This window comes from Urtica dioica, chromosome 7, assembly GCF_054948205.1.
Source record: "Urtica dioica subsp. dioica isolate 48M chromosome 7, U.dioica_male_clone48M_v1_H2, whole genome shotgun sequence".
NCBI classification, from domain to species: Eukaryota; Viridiplantae; Streptophyta; class Magnoliopsida; order Rosales; family Urticaceae; genus Urtica; species Urtica dioica.
In genome coordinates, this window is record NC_142762.1 from 25,605,356 (window position 1) to 25,622,433 (window position 17,078).

General features: G+C 39.1%; 3 protein-coding genes across 3 annotated transcripts; 2 read left to right on the forward strand and 1 right to left on the reverse strand.

Annotated features, from left to right (window-relative positions):
* Window positions 1-1,009: 1,009 nt before the first annotated feature.
* LOC149390538 (F-box family protein) lies at window positions 1,010-2,334 on the reverse strand. Its single transcript, XM_089618557.1, has one exon. It carries the CDS (start codon window positions 2,241-2,243, stop codon window positions 1,197-1,199), a length of 1,047 nt encoding a protein of 348 aa, XP_089474683.1. The 5' UTR covers window positions 2,244-2,334; the 3' UTR covers window positions 1,010-1,196.
* Window positions 2,335-10,889: 8,555 nt separating this feature from the next.
* On the forward strand, window positions 10,890-13,161 carry EMB1075 (Pyridoxal phosphate (PLP)-dependent transferases superfamily protein). The gene is made up of 6 exons (XM_089619502.1): window positions 10,890-11,022; window positions 11,098-11,364; window positions 11,623-11,854; window positions 11,949-12,142; window positions 12,222-12,358; window positions 12,457-13,161. Exons 2-6 carry the CDS (start codon window positions 11,112-11,114, stop codon window positions 13,027-13,029), a joined length of 1,389 nt encoding a protein of 462 aa, XP_089475628.1. The 5' UTR covers window positions 10,890-11,022; window positions 11,098-11,111; the 3' UTR covers window positions 13,030-13,161.
* A 1,158-nt stretch (window positions 13,162-14,319) lies between these two features.
* On the forward strand, window positions 14,320-16,702 carry LOC149390540 (uncharacterized). The gene is made up of 3 exons (XM_089619799.1): window positions 14,320-15,129; window positions 15,238-15,372; window positions 16,088-16,702. Exons 1-3 carry the CDS (start codon window positions 14,320-14,322, stop codon window positions 16,700-16,702), a joined length of 1,560 nt encoding a protein of 519 aa, XP_089475925.1.
* The last annotated feature ends 376 nt before the right edge of the window (window positions 16,703-17,078 follow it).

Sequence of the window (17,078 nt, forward strand, 5' to 3'; positions counted from 1 at the left end):
ACTATCGACTTATCACAACAAGCCTTTCCCACCACCATTGTTGACACAGCTTATGGGGGTGATCAACATCTCTTTCCAGAAGTACTACACTGTTTCGCATTTCATTCAAGTCAAATTATTCTATTACTGTTGAAGTAGTGTAACTGTGTGAGCACTTTTGTATTTCGACGAAAAGAATTGCAGGGCATGTAGGATTAGTTAAGATTGAATCAGATAGCAATTGCATTGCTTTACAAGATACTACATCAAAGCAGCGGATTAACACTACTTAATGTGGAACTACAAAATCCTTATTTTTGTAATCAAAATAGACCCATCAACTAATAGATGGCGTGAAGCTTGATTGTATGCACATATTACTATAGTTTAGATGCTTCAAGTTTCTTAAATAAAGCTTATGTTTTTAGTCAGTAAACTGTATAATATTATATTGCTTTGGAAACAAAAGGACAATGATCTCTGAACTAGATAAACAAAATTCTATGACCAAGTTATTTGCTAGATACTTTGATCAATTCTATGTCTAGGGTAGTTGAGAATCGTAATCATAGAGGTGAGTATCTCGAGAACTGCAAAAAATTCCTATTTTGAACATTGTTTTGAACTATCTACTATTTCTCATCGAGAGCTTGTAATAATAGCTCCGACTACTAGAATTGAAGTCGGAAAAAAAATGGTAAAGCTTAGATTCCAATGCCTCTTTTTTGGTTCCTATTGGGTGATCTAAGAACCTAGCAGGAACGAACAAAAATTTTGCGTACCTAACGAACCTCTTCAAATATTTGATATACAATGCTAGGACGGGCTCGGTCGTCGTACCCCAACAAATATCTTAAGAAGCTTAGATTCTTGAGTTCGAACACTCTCGCAATCAACCCAGTTACGCGGTAAAGGAAGAGCTATCGTTTCCATTTGCTGAAACTGCTTTTGGTGTCATCAACATCTGCTTTTCAAGTTCTAAAACAATATTTATTATTGTTTCCATTAGAGGGAAGAGGGGACACAGAGCAGAAAGGCAGGGAGGGCTGTATTTAATAAAAGAAATACATAGCTTAATAAGAGCAGACATGGAAGGTGACGACGATGGTTTATTTATGTCATGTATGAATTCCGAGTACACGTAGAGATGAATAGAAGCAAAGAGCGATAACAAAAAGCACAATGAATTGTCTCGTTTTGTTTGTGAGCACATCGACTTACAAGCGGTGGGAGAGGGTGGCCTCGAAGACGAAGCCGCGGCAGAGTCCGCCGTCGGAGGGGATGCCATCGATCCAGCGCCAGTCGGGGCGGTCCTCCTCCCAGAGGGCGAGGCGGGGGACGCGCTTGGCGGAGAAGCAGACCCTGCCTGCGCCCCCAAACACCTTGAGCTTGGCGGAGTCGTGGAAGCACTCGAACATCTGCGGGGGCATGCGGGCGGCCTCGTCCCACTCGAGGGAGTCGAGGCGCAGGCGGAGGACGACCACCGCGGAGCACGACGAGGCCAGGGAGAAGGAGGAGCGCAGGCCCCCCACCATGAGGAGGGCGGAGGGGGCGCGGCCGGCCACGAGGCGGGGCCGCCGCAGGATGTCGAAGACGTCTCCCCACTCGTGCCTCTCCACGCGGCTCCACCCCCCTTCTCCCTCCACCACCACGGCGCGCGAGAACAGCTTCCACTGGCTGCGCCACGGTGACCCCACGTCGCACAGCGCGTACGCCCGCCGCCCCACCACCACCGGGCTGCGCGGCTTCGACGGCAGCTCCGACGGCGAGCTCGTCCACCGCGGCCCCGGGGAGCAGACCAGCGCCGCCAGCTCGGACAGCACCATCACGCGCCCGGCCGCGTCCGCCAGCACGCTGCCGTGGCGGGCCCACGCGGAGCCGAGGCGGGGCAGCACGCGGAAGCGGCGCGTGAGGGGGTTGCACGCCACCAGCGCGGCGGAGTCGGCCCAGAGGTACACCACCCCCGGCGAGGACGCCACGGGGAGGAGGGTCCGGAAAGGGAGGAAGTCCAGGGGCAGGGCCAGCCAGCGCCCAGCGTCGGGGTCGTACGCCTGGAGGACGGCGGCGGCGTGCCGGTGGGGCCGGAGGGCGATCAGTCGGAGGCTTGACCTCCCCGCCACCAGCTCCACGAAGCACGCCGACGTCAGCAGCTCCTTGAACTGCCGGCTCACCGCCCGGGACACCGCGATCTGCCTCAGCGGCAGTCCCGCGAAGATCTGCCGTAGCGTGTCCTCTGGCAGCCGGTAGATCGCCGGCGTCTCCATGGGACCCACCAGTTGGTGCTTCAGAGAAAGAGAGAGGCTCAGACACACACAGTCACGAACAACTCAGACACGCACATCTGTTAAAAAAAAGTGTTATATTATTATTATTATTATTTATTGAAGTGGAGGCCTAAACTCTCGACGACATTTTCTTGGGCCACACCCATTTCAAAGCCCATAGTGTTCGACATGATTAAGCAGAGTTTGGGTCGAGATAGATAGGACAAATATTAGGGATTATTCCTATTCTATGACTTGTACCAAGATTTTGCACCAAATAAATGCTAAACTATGACTACCTATTTTCACTAAATACAAAAATACTCTTACTTTTAATAATATTTGATTTTATTTCTTATTTAATTATTTGACTTTCTTTTCGTTTTGGGTTCAGCTCTCTTCCACTCTCTCTTTTCGTTTTTCAGTTCGTCATCTTTGTTTGGGTTCATCTTTGTTTTTTCAATTTATCTTTTTAGTTTAGGGTTAGATTTTCATGAAAAAAATTTGATCATATTCAAAGTGTTTAAGTCGTTGAATTTCTGTGGTTTTTGAAGTTAAAAGACAAATAAAAAAACAATTCTCGGGATTCTGGAAAATTTTGAAAAGTTTCTGAAAATTTCTGGGTTTTCGTTGAAGATTTATTGACATTTATGTCAATAAATATGCATTTTTATTGACAATGTAAATAAATCTTCAACGAAAACCCAAAAACTTTTCAAAATTATCCAGAATCAAATCTTCAACGAAAACCCAGAAACGTTGAAGATTTATTGACATTAATGTCAATAAATATGCATTTTTATTGACATTAATGTCAATAAATCTTCAACGTTTCTGGGTTTTCGTTGAAGATTTATCTTCAACGATTCTGGAAAATTCCTTTGAAGATTTATTGACATTGATGTCAATAAATATGCATTTTTATTGACATCAACGTCAATAAATCTTCAACGAAAACTCAGAAATTTTCAGAAACTTTTCAAAATTATCCAGAATACCGAAAATCGTTTTTTCTTTGTTTTTTAACTTTAAAAACCACAGAAATTCTACGCGGAATCCATGGCGGGCTGTTCCGGCGAACACTTCGAGGTCGCCGCCACCGGGATGGCCATGGGCTGCTCTCCGGCGGCCATGACTGTCGTTCCCAGGAGCTTCAGCGTCGGAGATTCCCATGGCTGCTCTCCGGGTTTTTGTAATGATGTTTGTTTTCATAATATAAACTAAATAATTGTTTTTGTTTTATTAATTATTTAATAAAAATAAACTAAATATGAATGATAAATATGTAATTACTTATTTCATTAAGTCATAGTTTATGATTTATTTGGGTTTAGTAGATTTTGGTCCAAAATCATGGTACAAGTCATAGAATAGGAATAATCCCCAAATATTAACAGGAAATCGGGAGACTTACCCAACTATCTCATTTAAATTTAATGGGACAATTACGTGAGTAATCTAATAATTCACCTTCTTTTTAAAAAATAGCAAAAATTTTATTTTATTAAAAAAATAGTCCATCATCCCGAAATAAATTAAATTAATTATTTTAATTAATTAAATTTATTTCGATCCGACCAAAATAAATTTAATTAATTTAATTTACTTCGATCTAATAGACTTTTTTATTTATAAAATGAAACTTTATAAAATAATTAAGAAAATAGATACATTTTTTTATTTTTATGAAATTAGTTTATATTAAATAATAAAGTAAACACGCCAATAATTAATAAAACAGACACATTTTTTTTATTTTTATGAAATTATTTTATATTAATTTTCATGAAAATAATAAAGTACACACATAAATAATTAAGAAAATAGATACATTTTTTTTATGAAATTAGTTTATATTAAATTATAAAGTGATGGTCAAGCCAAGTCACGATACCCAGAAATTTCATGACATAGTTGTGACGAAACCCAGAAATTTAGTGACACAATTGTCACGATACCCAGAAAATTTGAGACACAATTATCACGGAACCCACAGTTTTGTGACACAAAACAATTTACAGAACCTACATCTAATATGCGCAAGCCTAAACAAATATAATTTTCTTACAAAATCCACACAGAATCCCCAATAACATTAAAAATGAACACTTTTGTCAAACTAACAGTTACAACAAACACACAATAAACATGCAAACCATGAAAAACATTGGATTTGTGACAGTCAAGTCACAAGAAACCCATGATACCTGAACAATGTATGTCACGAAATAACATCTTACATCTACAGAAAATGCACAAAACTAACCACAACAATGCACAAAACCTACATCTAATATGAGCAAGCCTAAACAAATCTAATTTTTACAAAATTCACATAAAATCCACACAGAATCGACACAAAATCCACACAAAATCAACACAAAATACAAACAGAATCCCTAATAACATCAAACTAACAGTTTCATCAACACAAAATTAACATGCTAACCCAAAAGTTTTCATTTTTCTCACGAAATAAAAAATTAAGCAACCAAAAAACTAAAACCACCAATTACAAGTAAAAAAAAAATCTCACCATGTGAGGTCTCTCGGATGTAGAAGGGATAGACGAGTCAGAATTTGAAGGCGACTCAACAAGCACCTTCCTCTTCTTCTTCGACGGCGCAAGAGCCTTCCTCCATCTCTTCGCCGAGGAGTTTTGCGTTGGTGGCTCCGGGGCAGAAGCCACGCGCGGACTCCGACGCGGGGATGCATGCATCATTGGAAGTGGAGTTTCGACCGATGATTGAGGAAGACTCCTCTTTTTAGGGTTAGGGTTAAGTTTGAGAACTTTAGGGGGGTGTTTGGTCGGCGAACTATTCTTATTCTTTGTCTTCATTTCTTGGGCGAAGAATGGACGAGAGTGATGAAATGAGTGAGATAATGGAGTTTGAAAAAAAAATCGAGACGGTTTTTGGAGGGTTGGTTAAGGGAAGTTGGACGGTTTTTTTTCGCCCAAGCTCTCTCTCTCTCTCTCTCTCTCTCTCTCTCTCTCTTCTGGTTAAACTGTCTCGGGGAATGAATGAAGAAATGAAGAGGAAAGTGACGTGGAGGCAAGGTAAGTGGGAAATTGAATTGGGCTTACGTGTAAAGTGGGCTTAATAAGTGAGCCTGTTTCAGCATAAAATCCGGGATTTTTCGTGACATTTCGTGACTTCTTTATTTAATTTTAAATGTTCACGGGGGTAAAATGGTAATTACATAAACCCAAATTAATTACAAAATCCTATTTGTGACCTTTTTGAAAGAAAAAAAATCCAAAAAAGTCAAAACCTTTTTTTTTTACTCCTAAAAAGAGCATTTTCCCATACATTTTTGTCCATTTATACACTATTACCTTAATCATTACCAGCAAGTTCAACTTAAGTTTAGTATAGGAATATTTGTGAATTTCATAACATAAGTTCACAAGGAACTATAGCTAATAATATAATCAAAACAATGTTCTCCTGATACACATAATCGACCAACCCACAAGATTTAATAATCGACAAGCATGAGCGGAGCTATAGCAATTCATTTTTGTCATTAACTTCATATTTTTTTGTCCATTTTTTTTTAAAAAAGTTATATATTTTATTTTGAAAATTTACACTTTTAGCTCATTTTTTAAAATATTTACATTTTTACCTTGAAAATTTATAAATTATTCCCCCGATTTTTTTTTTCAAATTAACCCCCTTGGTGAGTTTTCTGACTCCGCCCTTATATAAGAGTCTACTTACATAAAATGTGCGACGCTTTATCTGAAGTATTGATCGATAAGATAAAATCGGGTGCGATAAATTTCACACCACTAAATTATTGAAAGTTATATAAGAGACATTAACATCGTATCTTATTTTGTATGATGACCGTTTAATTATCGATAATCCCAAGAGAGCTGTATACATTTTAAATTGAGAGAGAGATTCAAAATTGTACATGAAATAAACATGTAAAATAATAATTTATCTAAAACTAATGAATTACAAAAATTAATCTAAAAAAAAAGAAAATCTTCATGGTTGTAACATTTATTTATAGTTTCAAAATCACTGTCAATTACATCTCGTTGCAACTGAAAGATGAGAGACATAAAATTACAAGGTCTTTGTCTGGTGGAAATAAAAAACAAATTTTAGAAATTAATTTTCTCGTGGAAAAGGAAAAAAATAAAATAATAAAAAAGTGATTGTTGTTTTAAGAATCTCATAGATGAATTGTATTTTTATTAGTTGATAATTGAGCTATAATTTAAAGTGATAGTAACAAGTCATCTTGGCTTCTCGGATGGCACACCCACGAAAGGATGGAATTCCGTGTCGCGCGTGAGGCTCACGGTACTGCCGTGTACCGCATGAGTTGGCAACGGAAATTTTCCTTACGACAAGTGGCGGACACGGCAGACGGCGTGTCGAAAGTGTCGGAAGGCATTAATGTCGTTGGAGAGTCTGAGGATGTGTGTGTGTGTGTGTAACGTAAACGGGGATTGTGTTTTTTTTTTATTTAATCTCAACTGTTAGATCATCAACGGTTATGATTTGGATGGCTGAAAAAATTTGACCGTTATTTATCTGTTGAACCTCCGAATTTACACAATTCTTTAAATTTTAACCCACATTTTATTTCTCCTATAAATACATCCGACTTCTAACCGGTGTTCATGAAAACCGACAAACCAAACAATCCGCCACATTACAACCCGAAAAATTTTTGGTTGAAATCAACCCAATCCGCAAGTGTTTCGGATTGGTTTGGTTTTTGATCGTCATAAGATTGGGTTGAACCAAACCAACCCGATCCCGTTAAAATAAAAAAAAAAATTCTCTACAAAAATGAAAAATGTTATCAAGGTAAAATAAAAAATACACCATATTTTAAAATAAGAATATAAATGCATTTTTTAATTAATTAATTATTTTGTATGTGTATCTTTATGCTCACGACAGTTGACAAATAGATAATATGAGTAGACTCAATATGATCATAAAGACTTACTTATATTAGTTTCAACAACTCATTTTTTTTTTATTATTTTACATATTTTTCACGAGGTCTAGATTTTTATAGAGTGTGAAATTTGAGATGAGACATAATTTAGTTATTCTTAGTATTTGTATGGTTATTCTTTTATGAATTTGATTAGACGATTCTATTTTGTACCTTTGTTGTGACAAATTACCCCGAACAATCCGACTTAAACCACCCCAAATAAATCAAACTAAACCGACCCGATTAATATCCGGGTTGGATTCATGAAATGTACAAACCCGAATAACCCAACCCGATGTACATGCCTAATGTTAATCACAACTCAATCTCTCAAACTCTCAACATCTCTCAAATTCTCCACAAATATATTATCTAAGTTTGTATTCTAATTTTATTTTTATAGTAAGTTTAAAAAAATTAGTATATACTTAAGTTTTTTTTCTACTTAATTTTATATACTTAAGTTACTCATTAAATTTTTTTTAGGTAATTAAGTTTATAAAATATTTAATATATACTTAAGTTATTATTATAATTTTTTTAGATAATTAAGTTTATAAAATATTTATTATATACTTAAGTTAGTGTTATAATGTTTTTTTTATATAGTTACGTTTATATAATTTTTATATCATATACTTAAGTTTGTTTTTTAAAATTTTTTATATAGTTTATAAAAAGTTTATAATGTCTGAAGAGTCATTTCTCACCGACGTTCTCATCGAGGTTCATGTGGATCGCGCCGAAGTTCTAGTCGCACTCTTACGCCGTCGCAATCACAACAACAAGACGAGCAACACGACGAAATTCAACAACCCTCTCCACCTAACCAATTGGATAAACCTTTCTCAAAATCCTTATTACATCGAATTCCAACGACCAAAATGACATCCACCAAATGTCCTTCTAGAATTAGACTGATTCGTCCCGATCTCCCCTTATCAACCTGAATATCTACCACAATTTCTTTCACAACAACTTCCACCTCCTCCCCGTCCAATTCATGAACAATATCATACACAACATCCTCCTCCTCAAGAACAACCTTTTAGGTGCCACCAAAATCCACCCGAAGACCCTTACATCGTGTTCCGAGAACAACTCCGTAGATTTGAAGAACAACAACAAGAGGCACCTCCACCACCTCAGCACGAGTCACAACCTCCACCACCTCAAGACGAAGCTCCCGAAGCACAACCTCCACAAGAGAAGAAGAAAAGAAAATCATGTTCCAAAATGTGGAAATACTTCATCGAGTTCAACGACGACGAATGAAAGAAGGGTATATGTAACAAATGCGGGAAACACGTCAAAGCCGACTCTACATCTCATGGTACTTCTTTGTTGCGCCACCACTACAAGGTCTGCGTCTTGAAGGGGTTTACATCTATGGTAAGTACCCACGATCCCGTAGAATTTAGAAAAGAACTAGTTAAATACATAGTTTCTACCGACCAATCTTTTTCTCATGTAGAAAGTGAAGGCTTTGGTAGATTTGTGCATTACTTAGTTCCTGGTATTAACATTATTTCAAGAAAAACTCTTCGAAGTGATATTATGAGAAATTTTTTTGAAGATAAAGACACACTTAGAGCCTGCTTCATGTCTGCTCGATTTAACGTGGCCCTCACTTCTGACATATGGTCTGGAAATGCCAAAATGGATTACATGTCTATTGTAGTTCATAACATAGACAAGCTTGGAATCTCAACAAGAGGATCGTAGCCTATAAGAGAATAGAGGGTATTCATACTGCTGATGCTATACTAGGAATCCTTCTAGACGTTATAGAAGAGTGGAATTTTAAGGATAGAATAATCTCAATAACCCTAGATAACGCCAAACAATGACGCCATGATGAGAGCCTTACGTCTTAAGATCCCCAATCAAGAGTGTCTGTTACACCAAATGCGTGCAGCCCACATCATAAATCTCATAGTGAAAGCCGGGTTTAGGCATTTTGAGGAGTGTATCCGTAAGATAGAGACGCCATAGCTTGGTTAAACAGTTCAAACCAAATGGGTAGAAGACCTTAAGAGGCGTTTTTTAATCAACGGTCTTGACGAGAGGCAATTACACACCGATAACATGATTAGATGGAACTCAACATTTTTAATGTTGCATTCTTTCTTGTTCAAAGGACATGTAGAGATTACACGTGAATTCATGAACAGAAACGGAGACCATAACATAACCGAAACAGACATCGCAAGGGCTAAGGTCTTTACTCATTTTCTTCATTTTTTTTACGATGAAACATGTGCATTGTCTGTTGTTTATACACCCACATCTTATTTAGCCATACATAGTGTTACAAAAATTGCCGAACATCTTCATGATTGCAACCACATCGAAAATTTTCAACCATGCGTAGAATCTAAGAGAGCAAAATTTTCAAAATATTGGGGAACTTCAAAAATTCCTTACTTATATTGTTTTGCATGCATTCTAGACCCTTGAATGAATTTGTGGGTTATTTGACATTTTTACAGTATTTAAAACGTCATACTGGACAAGATTACGTTACACATGATCATGCTAGGGTCGTGGAAGAGTTTTACTCATTTTTCAGGTTTTACCAGCGACAAGCTCCAGTGTGTCCCGAGTCTACCCCGACACTCATCGACAAGCAAATGAATGTTCCGAGACATAGCTCGTTTTGCCTGAGGTGGAACTTCATCTCCAAGATCGTTACACATCCCTAACCCACTGAAGATACGGCTTCCAACAACGAGATCGCGTTATACACCTTTCAACAATTTACCTCCATGAACCAAGACGACCTCAACTTGCTGGCGTGGTGGCGTCAACACGAGAACATGTTTCTGATCTTGTCGAAGATGGCCCAAGACGTACATTCGATCCCGGTTTCAACGGTGTCATCCGAGTCCGCATTTAGTAGTTTGGTTCGTATCCTTGACGATCGAAGATAGAGTTTGAAATCCGAAATGGTCGAGACTCTCGCCATATACAAAGATTGATGCCAACACGGACAACATTCGCAAAAAAACATTTGTGAACATTGCTCTTGTTGATAACTTTGATATGAATTTTCAAAACATGGCTATTAATGAAATGTAGTCTTATTGTAATGTTTTATTCATAATATTGTTGTAATGTTTTTACTTTTTTTTTAAAAGTTAAAAAAGATAAAGATGAAATTCAGTTTACATATTAGTATCTTCTTTTAAGATTTTAACAGTTTAGTCCCTTTTATTTAACATTTAAATTTGATTTTTTATTATTTTTTAATTACTTAATGAAAGTTAACGAAAATTCATATTTTCATTAAGCTTAACGGAAATTACATTTCCAATAAGCAATGAAAGAACCAATTTACTTAATGAAAATGTCATCCAATAAGCAATAAAAGGTGGCTTATTGGAAATGGAATTTTCATTTCTTAGCCAGATTGAGTAACAAGTATGCTATTTCAATCATATCTACACCAGATATTTTTTTTAAAAAATTGATTAAGCTTTGGTTGTTTTATTAATTCCATTAGTTTTTAGTGTCTATCCATCCTTTGACCCTATGGGCAAATTTGTTTTGTTTCTGGTGGACCCAATGGGCATTGATAATAGCCAATTTGCCATATGAAAAATAATAGAAATAACATAATAGCCAATTTGATGATAATGACCCGAGTCCTCTTTTAGAGGAAGAAATGACCATAGTCCACAGTAGGGGACATATATGAGAAACACAGGATCAAACCCTGCATGTGTACTATAAATTAATAACTGCCCTAACCCAAGATTTTAGCTCCATCTCTCTCTCTACGATCGCTCCTCCAATCAACCAGGTTTCTCTCTCTTTCCTTCTTCTCTTGCTCTCTCCATTGTCGCTCTGGTTATTGAAATCTGAGCCTTGTTGCCAGCGTAAACGCCAGACATGGTCGGGACAAGCTCAGAGCCGGCGAACGGGGGGTTCGATCCGTCGTCGGTGGTGGCGGAGACTCTGTCTTCAGTGAACGGAGGAGCGGTCAAGAGAGAGATTGTGCTCGGAAGGAACGTGCACACCACGTGCCTTGCCGTGACTGAGCCGGAGGCCAACGACGAGCTCACCGGTGACATGGACGCTCACATGGCCAGCGTCTTGGCTCGCTACAGGAAGAATCTCCTCGACAGAACCAAACACCATTTGGGTATTCATTCTAACTTCCTACTATACCAATCAATATATGTTTGTGCTCTGATTCAACTAATTAAAAATTTGTAAATTAAATTTTACAAAAATCTTTGAATTCTTGTTTGGTTGTTTTAAGCTATAACTCACGAGGAAAACTGCGAGTTTGGTTCATAGATTTGAGCTTTGATTAAACTGTCGAAATTATACCCATGATATTCAGGGATGTTGATGTGTGAGATTCACTTGCTGTGAAATGTGTTTCCTTTTCTTACAGGTTACCCTTACAATTTGGATTTTGATTACGGAGCCTTGGCCCAGTTGCAGCATTTCTCGATCAACAATCTCGGGGACCCGTTCATCGAAAGCAACTACGGCGTGCACTCAAGGGAGTTCGAAGTTGGTGTCTTGGATTGGTTTGCACGTTTGTGGGAGATCGAAAAGGAAGAGTATTGGGGATACATCACCAACTGCGGTACCGAAGGAAACCTTCACGGAATCTTAGTCGGGTCTGTATGTAGTTCTCATTTTGTTATGAAGTTTGTGATTTACGATGTCCATTTCTATCGTTTAGGCTTTACTTAAAATGTGAATAATGCGCAGGAGAGAAGTTTTGCCTGATGGAATTCTGTACGCGTCGAGGGAGACCCATTATTCCGTGTTCAAAGCTGCTAGAATGTACCGAATGGAATGTGTCAAGGTTAACACCCTTGTCTCTGGTGAGATTGATTGCAAGGATTTTAAAGAGAAACTTCTTGCTAACAAGGATAAGCCAGCAATTATCAATGTGAATATAGGTTTGTTTTTTTTCTTTTGCACATTCATATCTTGTCAATATTGTTTGTTTTTTTAGTTTGTGACTCAATTGTGCTGCAGGAACAACTGTCAAGGGAGCTGTTGATGACCTTGACCTCGTGATACAAACCCTAGAAGAAAATGGGTTCCCTCAAGATCGATTCTACATTCATTGTGATGGAGCATTATTTGGCCTTATGATGCCCTTTGTCAAAAAGGTATTATCTTTGTTCAATGGACTGTCATTTCTAACACCGGAAAAGAACTATGGTTGTTTATATCCGTGCTGTTTTTTTTTTTTTTTTGTTTTAACCAGGCTCCAAAGGTCAGCTTCAAGAAACCGATTGGGAGCGTGAGTGTTTCTGGCCACAAGTTTGTGGGTTGCCCGATGCCGTGTGGGGTCCAGATAACAAGGCTGGAGCACATCAACGCCCTCTCGAGGAATGTCGAGTACCTCGCCTCGAGGGACGCCACGATCATGGGAAGCCGAAATGGGCACGCCCCGATTTTCCTGTGGTACACCCTGAACAGGAAGGGCTACAAAGGGTTCCAGAAAGAAGTCCAGAAGTGCCTCAGAAACGCACATTACTTGAAGGATAGGCTACGCGAGGCCGGGATCAGCGCGATGCTCAACGAGCTCAGCAGCACCGTCGTTTTCGAGCGACCTCTGGACGAGGAGTTCGTCCGCCGGTGGCAGTTGGCGTGCCAAGGAAACATCGCCCATGTCGTTGTGATGCCCAACGTCACCATCGAGAAGCTCGACGCTTTCTTGAACGAATTGATCGAAAAACGTTTGACCTGGTACTGTGACGAGACCGTTCATCCTCCTTGTATTGCTGCCGATGTTGGAGATGATAACTGTGCTTGCAATCTCCATTCGGCCCTGTGAGGAATTCTCCGTTAGGAGCTACTCTACTCTGTGTTGTTGTTGCTTTTACCATATTTTTATTTGGATTGGCTATTCGTGTAGTTTTAAGTTCCCCATAATAATATACTCAAATGCCTCCCGTAGTTTTCTTTCTATGCGTTTTAATTTAGATAAGTCTAAATAATATTGATGCTGAGCTGCCAGTGATCGTATTTCCATCTGTTCGCACTGTTTGAGAAGACTTAATAAAGAAAAAGACATACATAGTAATATACAACAATTATTACAGGAAATAAATGGTTACTGTTTCAGAGATGGGATAAATGGTTACTGTTTCAGAGACGTTTCCAATTTCCTGATAAATCAAGTAGGGATACCCACTTCTTTATTTATTCCTTGCCATGATCTTCTGTTTAAACTCGTTCAAAGTGTCTCAATGGTGATCTGGTACTTGTTCGGATGACGTCCAGACGATTGTTGGCTGGACGGACTCATCCTTCTCGAGCGCTCTCTATTGGATTTGAGGCATAGCTGAGTTGGTTTAGGCTTTAATAGCTTTTCTTTAGTTCTAAGTAATGTTTAAAGCGAGTCTGTTGTTTTCCTTTTTTGTCCTTGACTTACTCTGTTCAATAAGGGTATTTTGGTACTTTTGTCTTCTCTGTATGTTTAAATTGGGTCTTCGTCCCCAATTCGAATTAATGAAGTTTTCAGTATTATTTTTCTTTTCAAACTTCGTTCATCTTCTTCTTGAAGCTCTCTCTGGGTTTCGATCGTATTATGGTATCAGAGCGATTCTCCGCGAATCAATCCTGATCGGAACTCTGTGATTACCTAAATCTCTTCTTCTCCGTCTTTTCTCTTTCATCCTCTCGACAAAATGTCGGTCGATGAAGCCTTGACCGGAGGTCTCTCTGCGAGTGGAGTTACATCTCGGAAAACCTCGATCGACGATGTCGTCGATCCTTTCTTCTTGCATCATACTGATTCACCAGGAATGGTCTTGGTCACACAGCAAATGAATGGCGAGAACTACCAATCTTGGAGCCGATCGATGAGGATGGCTCTCCAAATCAAGAACAAGCTAGGGTTCATCGATGGATCGATTTCGAAGCCTGACGGTTCGAACCTCAATCATCTGAATTCCTGGATGCGCAACAACAACATCGTCATCGCGTGGATTCTCAATTCCTGCTCTAAAGAAATCGCTTCTAGCGTTACCTATGGCGACTCAGCAATGGACATTTGGAAGGATCTTCAGGAGAGGTACGAGCAGAGCAATGGCCCTAGGATCTTTGAACTTAGGCGCGAATTATGAGTCTCACACAGGATCAGATGACTGTTGGTGTTTACTACACAAAACTCAAGATTCTTTGGGAAGAATTGAGCAATTACAAACCAGCGTGTACCTGCACATGTGGAGGATCAAAGGAATTGGTCAATTTCATCAATGGAGAACATGTCATGAAATTTCTCATGGGGCTGAGTGACGCCTTCAGCACTGTTCGTGGCCAAATTCTTCTTATGGATCCTCTTCCACCTATCAACAAAGTTTTCTCTATGGTGTGCCAAGAGGAAAAGCAACGATCCGTGAGTTCTGACAACTCTGCACCAGAACAGTCAAATCCGATGGCAATGACGGTCAATGATCAAAGGAAATCCAACAAGAGAGAGAAGCTCGTGTGCACACACTGCAAGATGACGGGGCACACCATTGACAAGTGCTACAAGCTCCATGGATTCCCTCCTGGTTACAAACCGAAGCCAAGAAATCAGGCTAATCTGGCAGAAGGAACTCTCGGCGTTCAAGAAGACAAACCAGAGGCCAAGACCAACCCTACACAGAATTTGACCAATGACCAGATTCATCAGATCATCAGCATGCTCTCCAACCAGCTCATGAGTCCAATGAATCCTGAAGGTCATACCAACATCAACCTGACATCTGCCAACCCAGGTTTATGCTGTTTAAATACAGATTCAGGTTGTGTCTCTAATTTTAGAACTTGTTGGATTCTTGATTCTGGAGCCTCAAGGCATATCTGCACTAACAAATCTCTTTTTCTTGATATGAAGAAGTTGTATAATTCTACTGTTACCTTACCTAACCATTCCGTGATACCGGTATTTTATTGTGGTGATATCTTTATTAGCAATGATCTGGTGCTCAAGAATGCCTTATATCTCCCTGATTTTAAATTCAATTTAATGTCAGTACATTGCTTGACGCAGAATCCATCTATTACTGTTTCCTTTACACAAGAATGTGCTGATATACAGGATATGAAGAATGGGAAGATGATTGGCAAGGGTAGAGCACAAGAGGGGCTATATGTGGTCGCAGATGAATCTTCATGCCCTATCAATGTCATATCTGCCCACACATGGCACCACAGGCTCGGCCACTTGTCTTTTAAGCGTCTAGAGTCCATTAAACATAAACTTTCTTACATTCCTAGCAATAAGACTGATCTTTGTTACATATGTCCTCTTGCTAAACAAAGGAGATTGCCTTTTCAGAATAACAATAGATTGTCTGAAAGCATCTTTGATCTTGTCCATTGTGATATTTGGGGACCATATTCAGTCACCTCGTATAATGGTTTTCGTTTTTTCCTTACCCTTGTTGATGATTGTAGCAGATTTTGTTGGATTTATCTCATGAAAAACAAGTCTGATGTACACAAAATCATCCCTCGTTTTTGCTCTATGATCACTAACCATTTCTCTTGTTCTATCAAGCATTTCAGATCTGATAACGCCAAGGAACTTATCTTTTCTGATTTTTTTCTCTAAAATGGGGATTCTACATCAATTCTCGTGTGTGGAGACTCCACAACAGAATTCAGTTGTGGAGCGAAAACACCAACACTTATTGAATGTAGCTAGATCTCTTTTCTTTCAATCACAAATTCCTATTGCTTATTGGTCTGATTGTGTCATGACAGCAGTGTATCTTATTAATAGAACACCTACCCCTCTTTTATCTCATAAATGTCCTTATGAAATTTTGTTCAAAAAGGAAGTTGATTACAATTTTTTGAGAGTTTTTGGATGTTTAACCTTTGCTTCTACTTTACAGGCTCATCGTACTAAGTTCCAACCAAGGGCAAGGAGATGTGTTTTTATTGGATACACACCCGGGGTTAAGGGATATAAGTTGCTTGATTTGACCACCCGGGATGTTTTTATATCTCGAGATGTGGTCTTTCATGAAAAGATTTTTCCTTTTCACAACATTAAATCTGACTTTACTCCTATTGATCCTTTCCCAGACATAGTTTTTCCTTTGCCTAACCTTCATCTGTCAGATACTATATCACCAGATCAGGTTCAGGACACTAGAGATGAGTCTCTCACAAGTAATGATAGAGGCCCCAACACAAACATGGACTCAAGAACTACAGATCAACAACCTGATCCTACTCAGGTTGCCTCTGATAGACCTCATGATGTTATCATACCTTCCAGACGTTCAAGCAGACCCAGAGCACCTCCAACACGACTAAGCGACTACCATTGCAACATTACGTGTGGGAAATCAGGTGTTCAAGCTCCATCTCCACATCATATTTCTAAGTATTGTGCATATCATAATTTGTCTGCCAATTTTCAAAACTTTGTCCTGTCTGTTTCTGGTCATTACCAGCCTCAATACTATCATCAAGTCAACATGCTAATTGGAGAGAAGCTATGAAGGCAGAACTTGAAGCTATGGAAGAAAATAGAACTTGGTCCATTGTTGATCTACCAAGTGGTAAAAAGCCTATTGGTTGCAGATGGGTTTTTACCAACAAATTTAACGCAGACGGTTCTCTTGCTCGTAACAAAGCACGTTTAGTGGCAAAGGGCTATAACCAGGTAGAAGGTGTAGATTATATCGACACCTTTTCTCTGGTTGCAAAGTTGACCACCGTCAAAGTTTTATTGGCTTTATCTGCTTCACATAATTGGTTCCTTGCAGAATTAGACATAAATAATGCTTTTCTCAATGGAGAATTATTTGAAGAAGTGTATATGGATTTGCCTTTGGGGTATGATAAACAGGGGGAGCAAAGGAAAGGTTTTGCCAA

What these genes read in the sequence shown, in the direction of transcription:
- LOC149390538 (XM_089618557.1), bottom strand. Translation starts at nt 2,243, where the DNA reads ATGGAGACGCCGGCGATCTACCGGCTGCCAGAGGACACGCTACGGCAG.
- EMB1075 (XM_089619502.1), top strand. Translation starts at nt 11,112, where the DNA reads ATGGTCGGGACAAGCTCAGAGCCGGCGAACGGGGGGTTCGATCCGTCG. An exon ending in CTTCACGGAATCTTAGTCGG is followed by an intron (nt 11,855 to 11,948) that starts GTCTGTATGTAG and finishes AATAATGCGCAG; the next exon opens with GAGAGAAGTTTTGCCTGATG. An exon ending in AATTATCAATGTGAATATAG is followed by an intron (nt 12,143 to 12,221) that starts GTTTGTTTTTTT and finishes ATTGTGCTGCAG; the next exon opens with GAACAACTGTCAAGGGAGCT.
- LOC149390540 (XM_089619799.1), top strand. Translation starts at nt 14,320, where the DNA reads ATGAGTCTCACACAGGATCAGATGACTGTTGGTGTTTACTACACAAAA. An exon ending in CTAACCATTCCGTGATACCG is followed by an intron (nt 15,130 to 15,237) that starts GTATTTTATTGT and finishes TGCTTGACGCAG; the next exon opens with AATCCATCTATTACTGTTTC. An exon ending in AATCTTCATGCCCTATCAAT is followed by an intron (nt 15,373 to 16,087) that starts GTCATATCTGCC and finishes TCTACTTTACAG; the next exon opens with GCTCATCGTACTAAGTTCCA.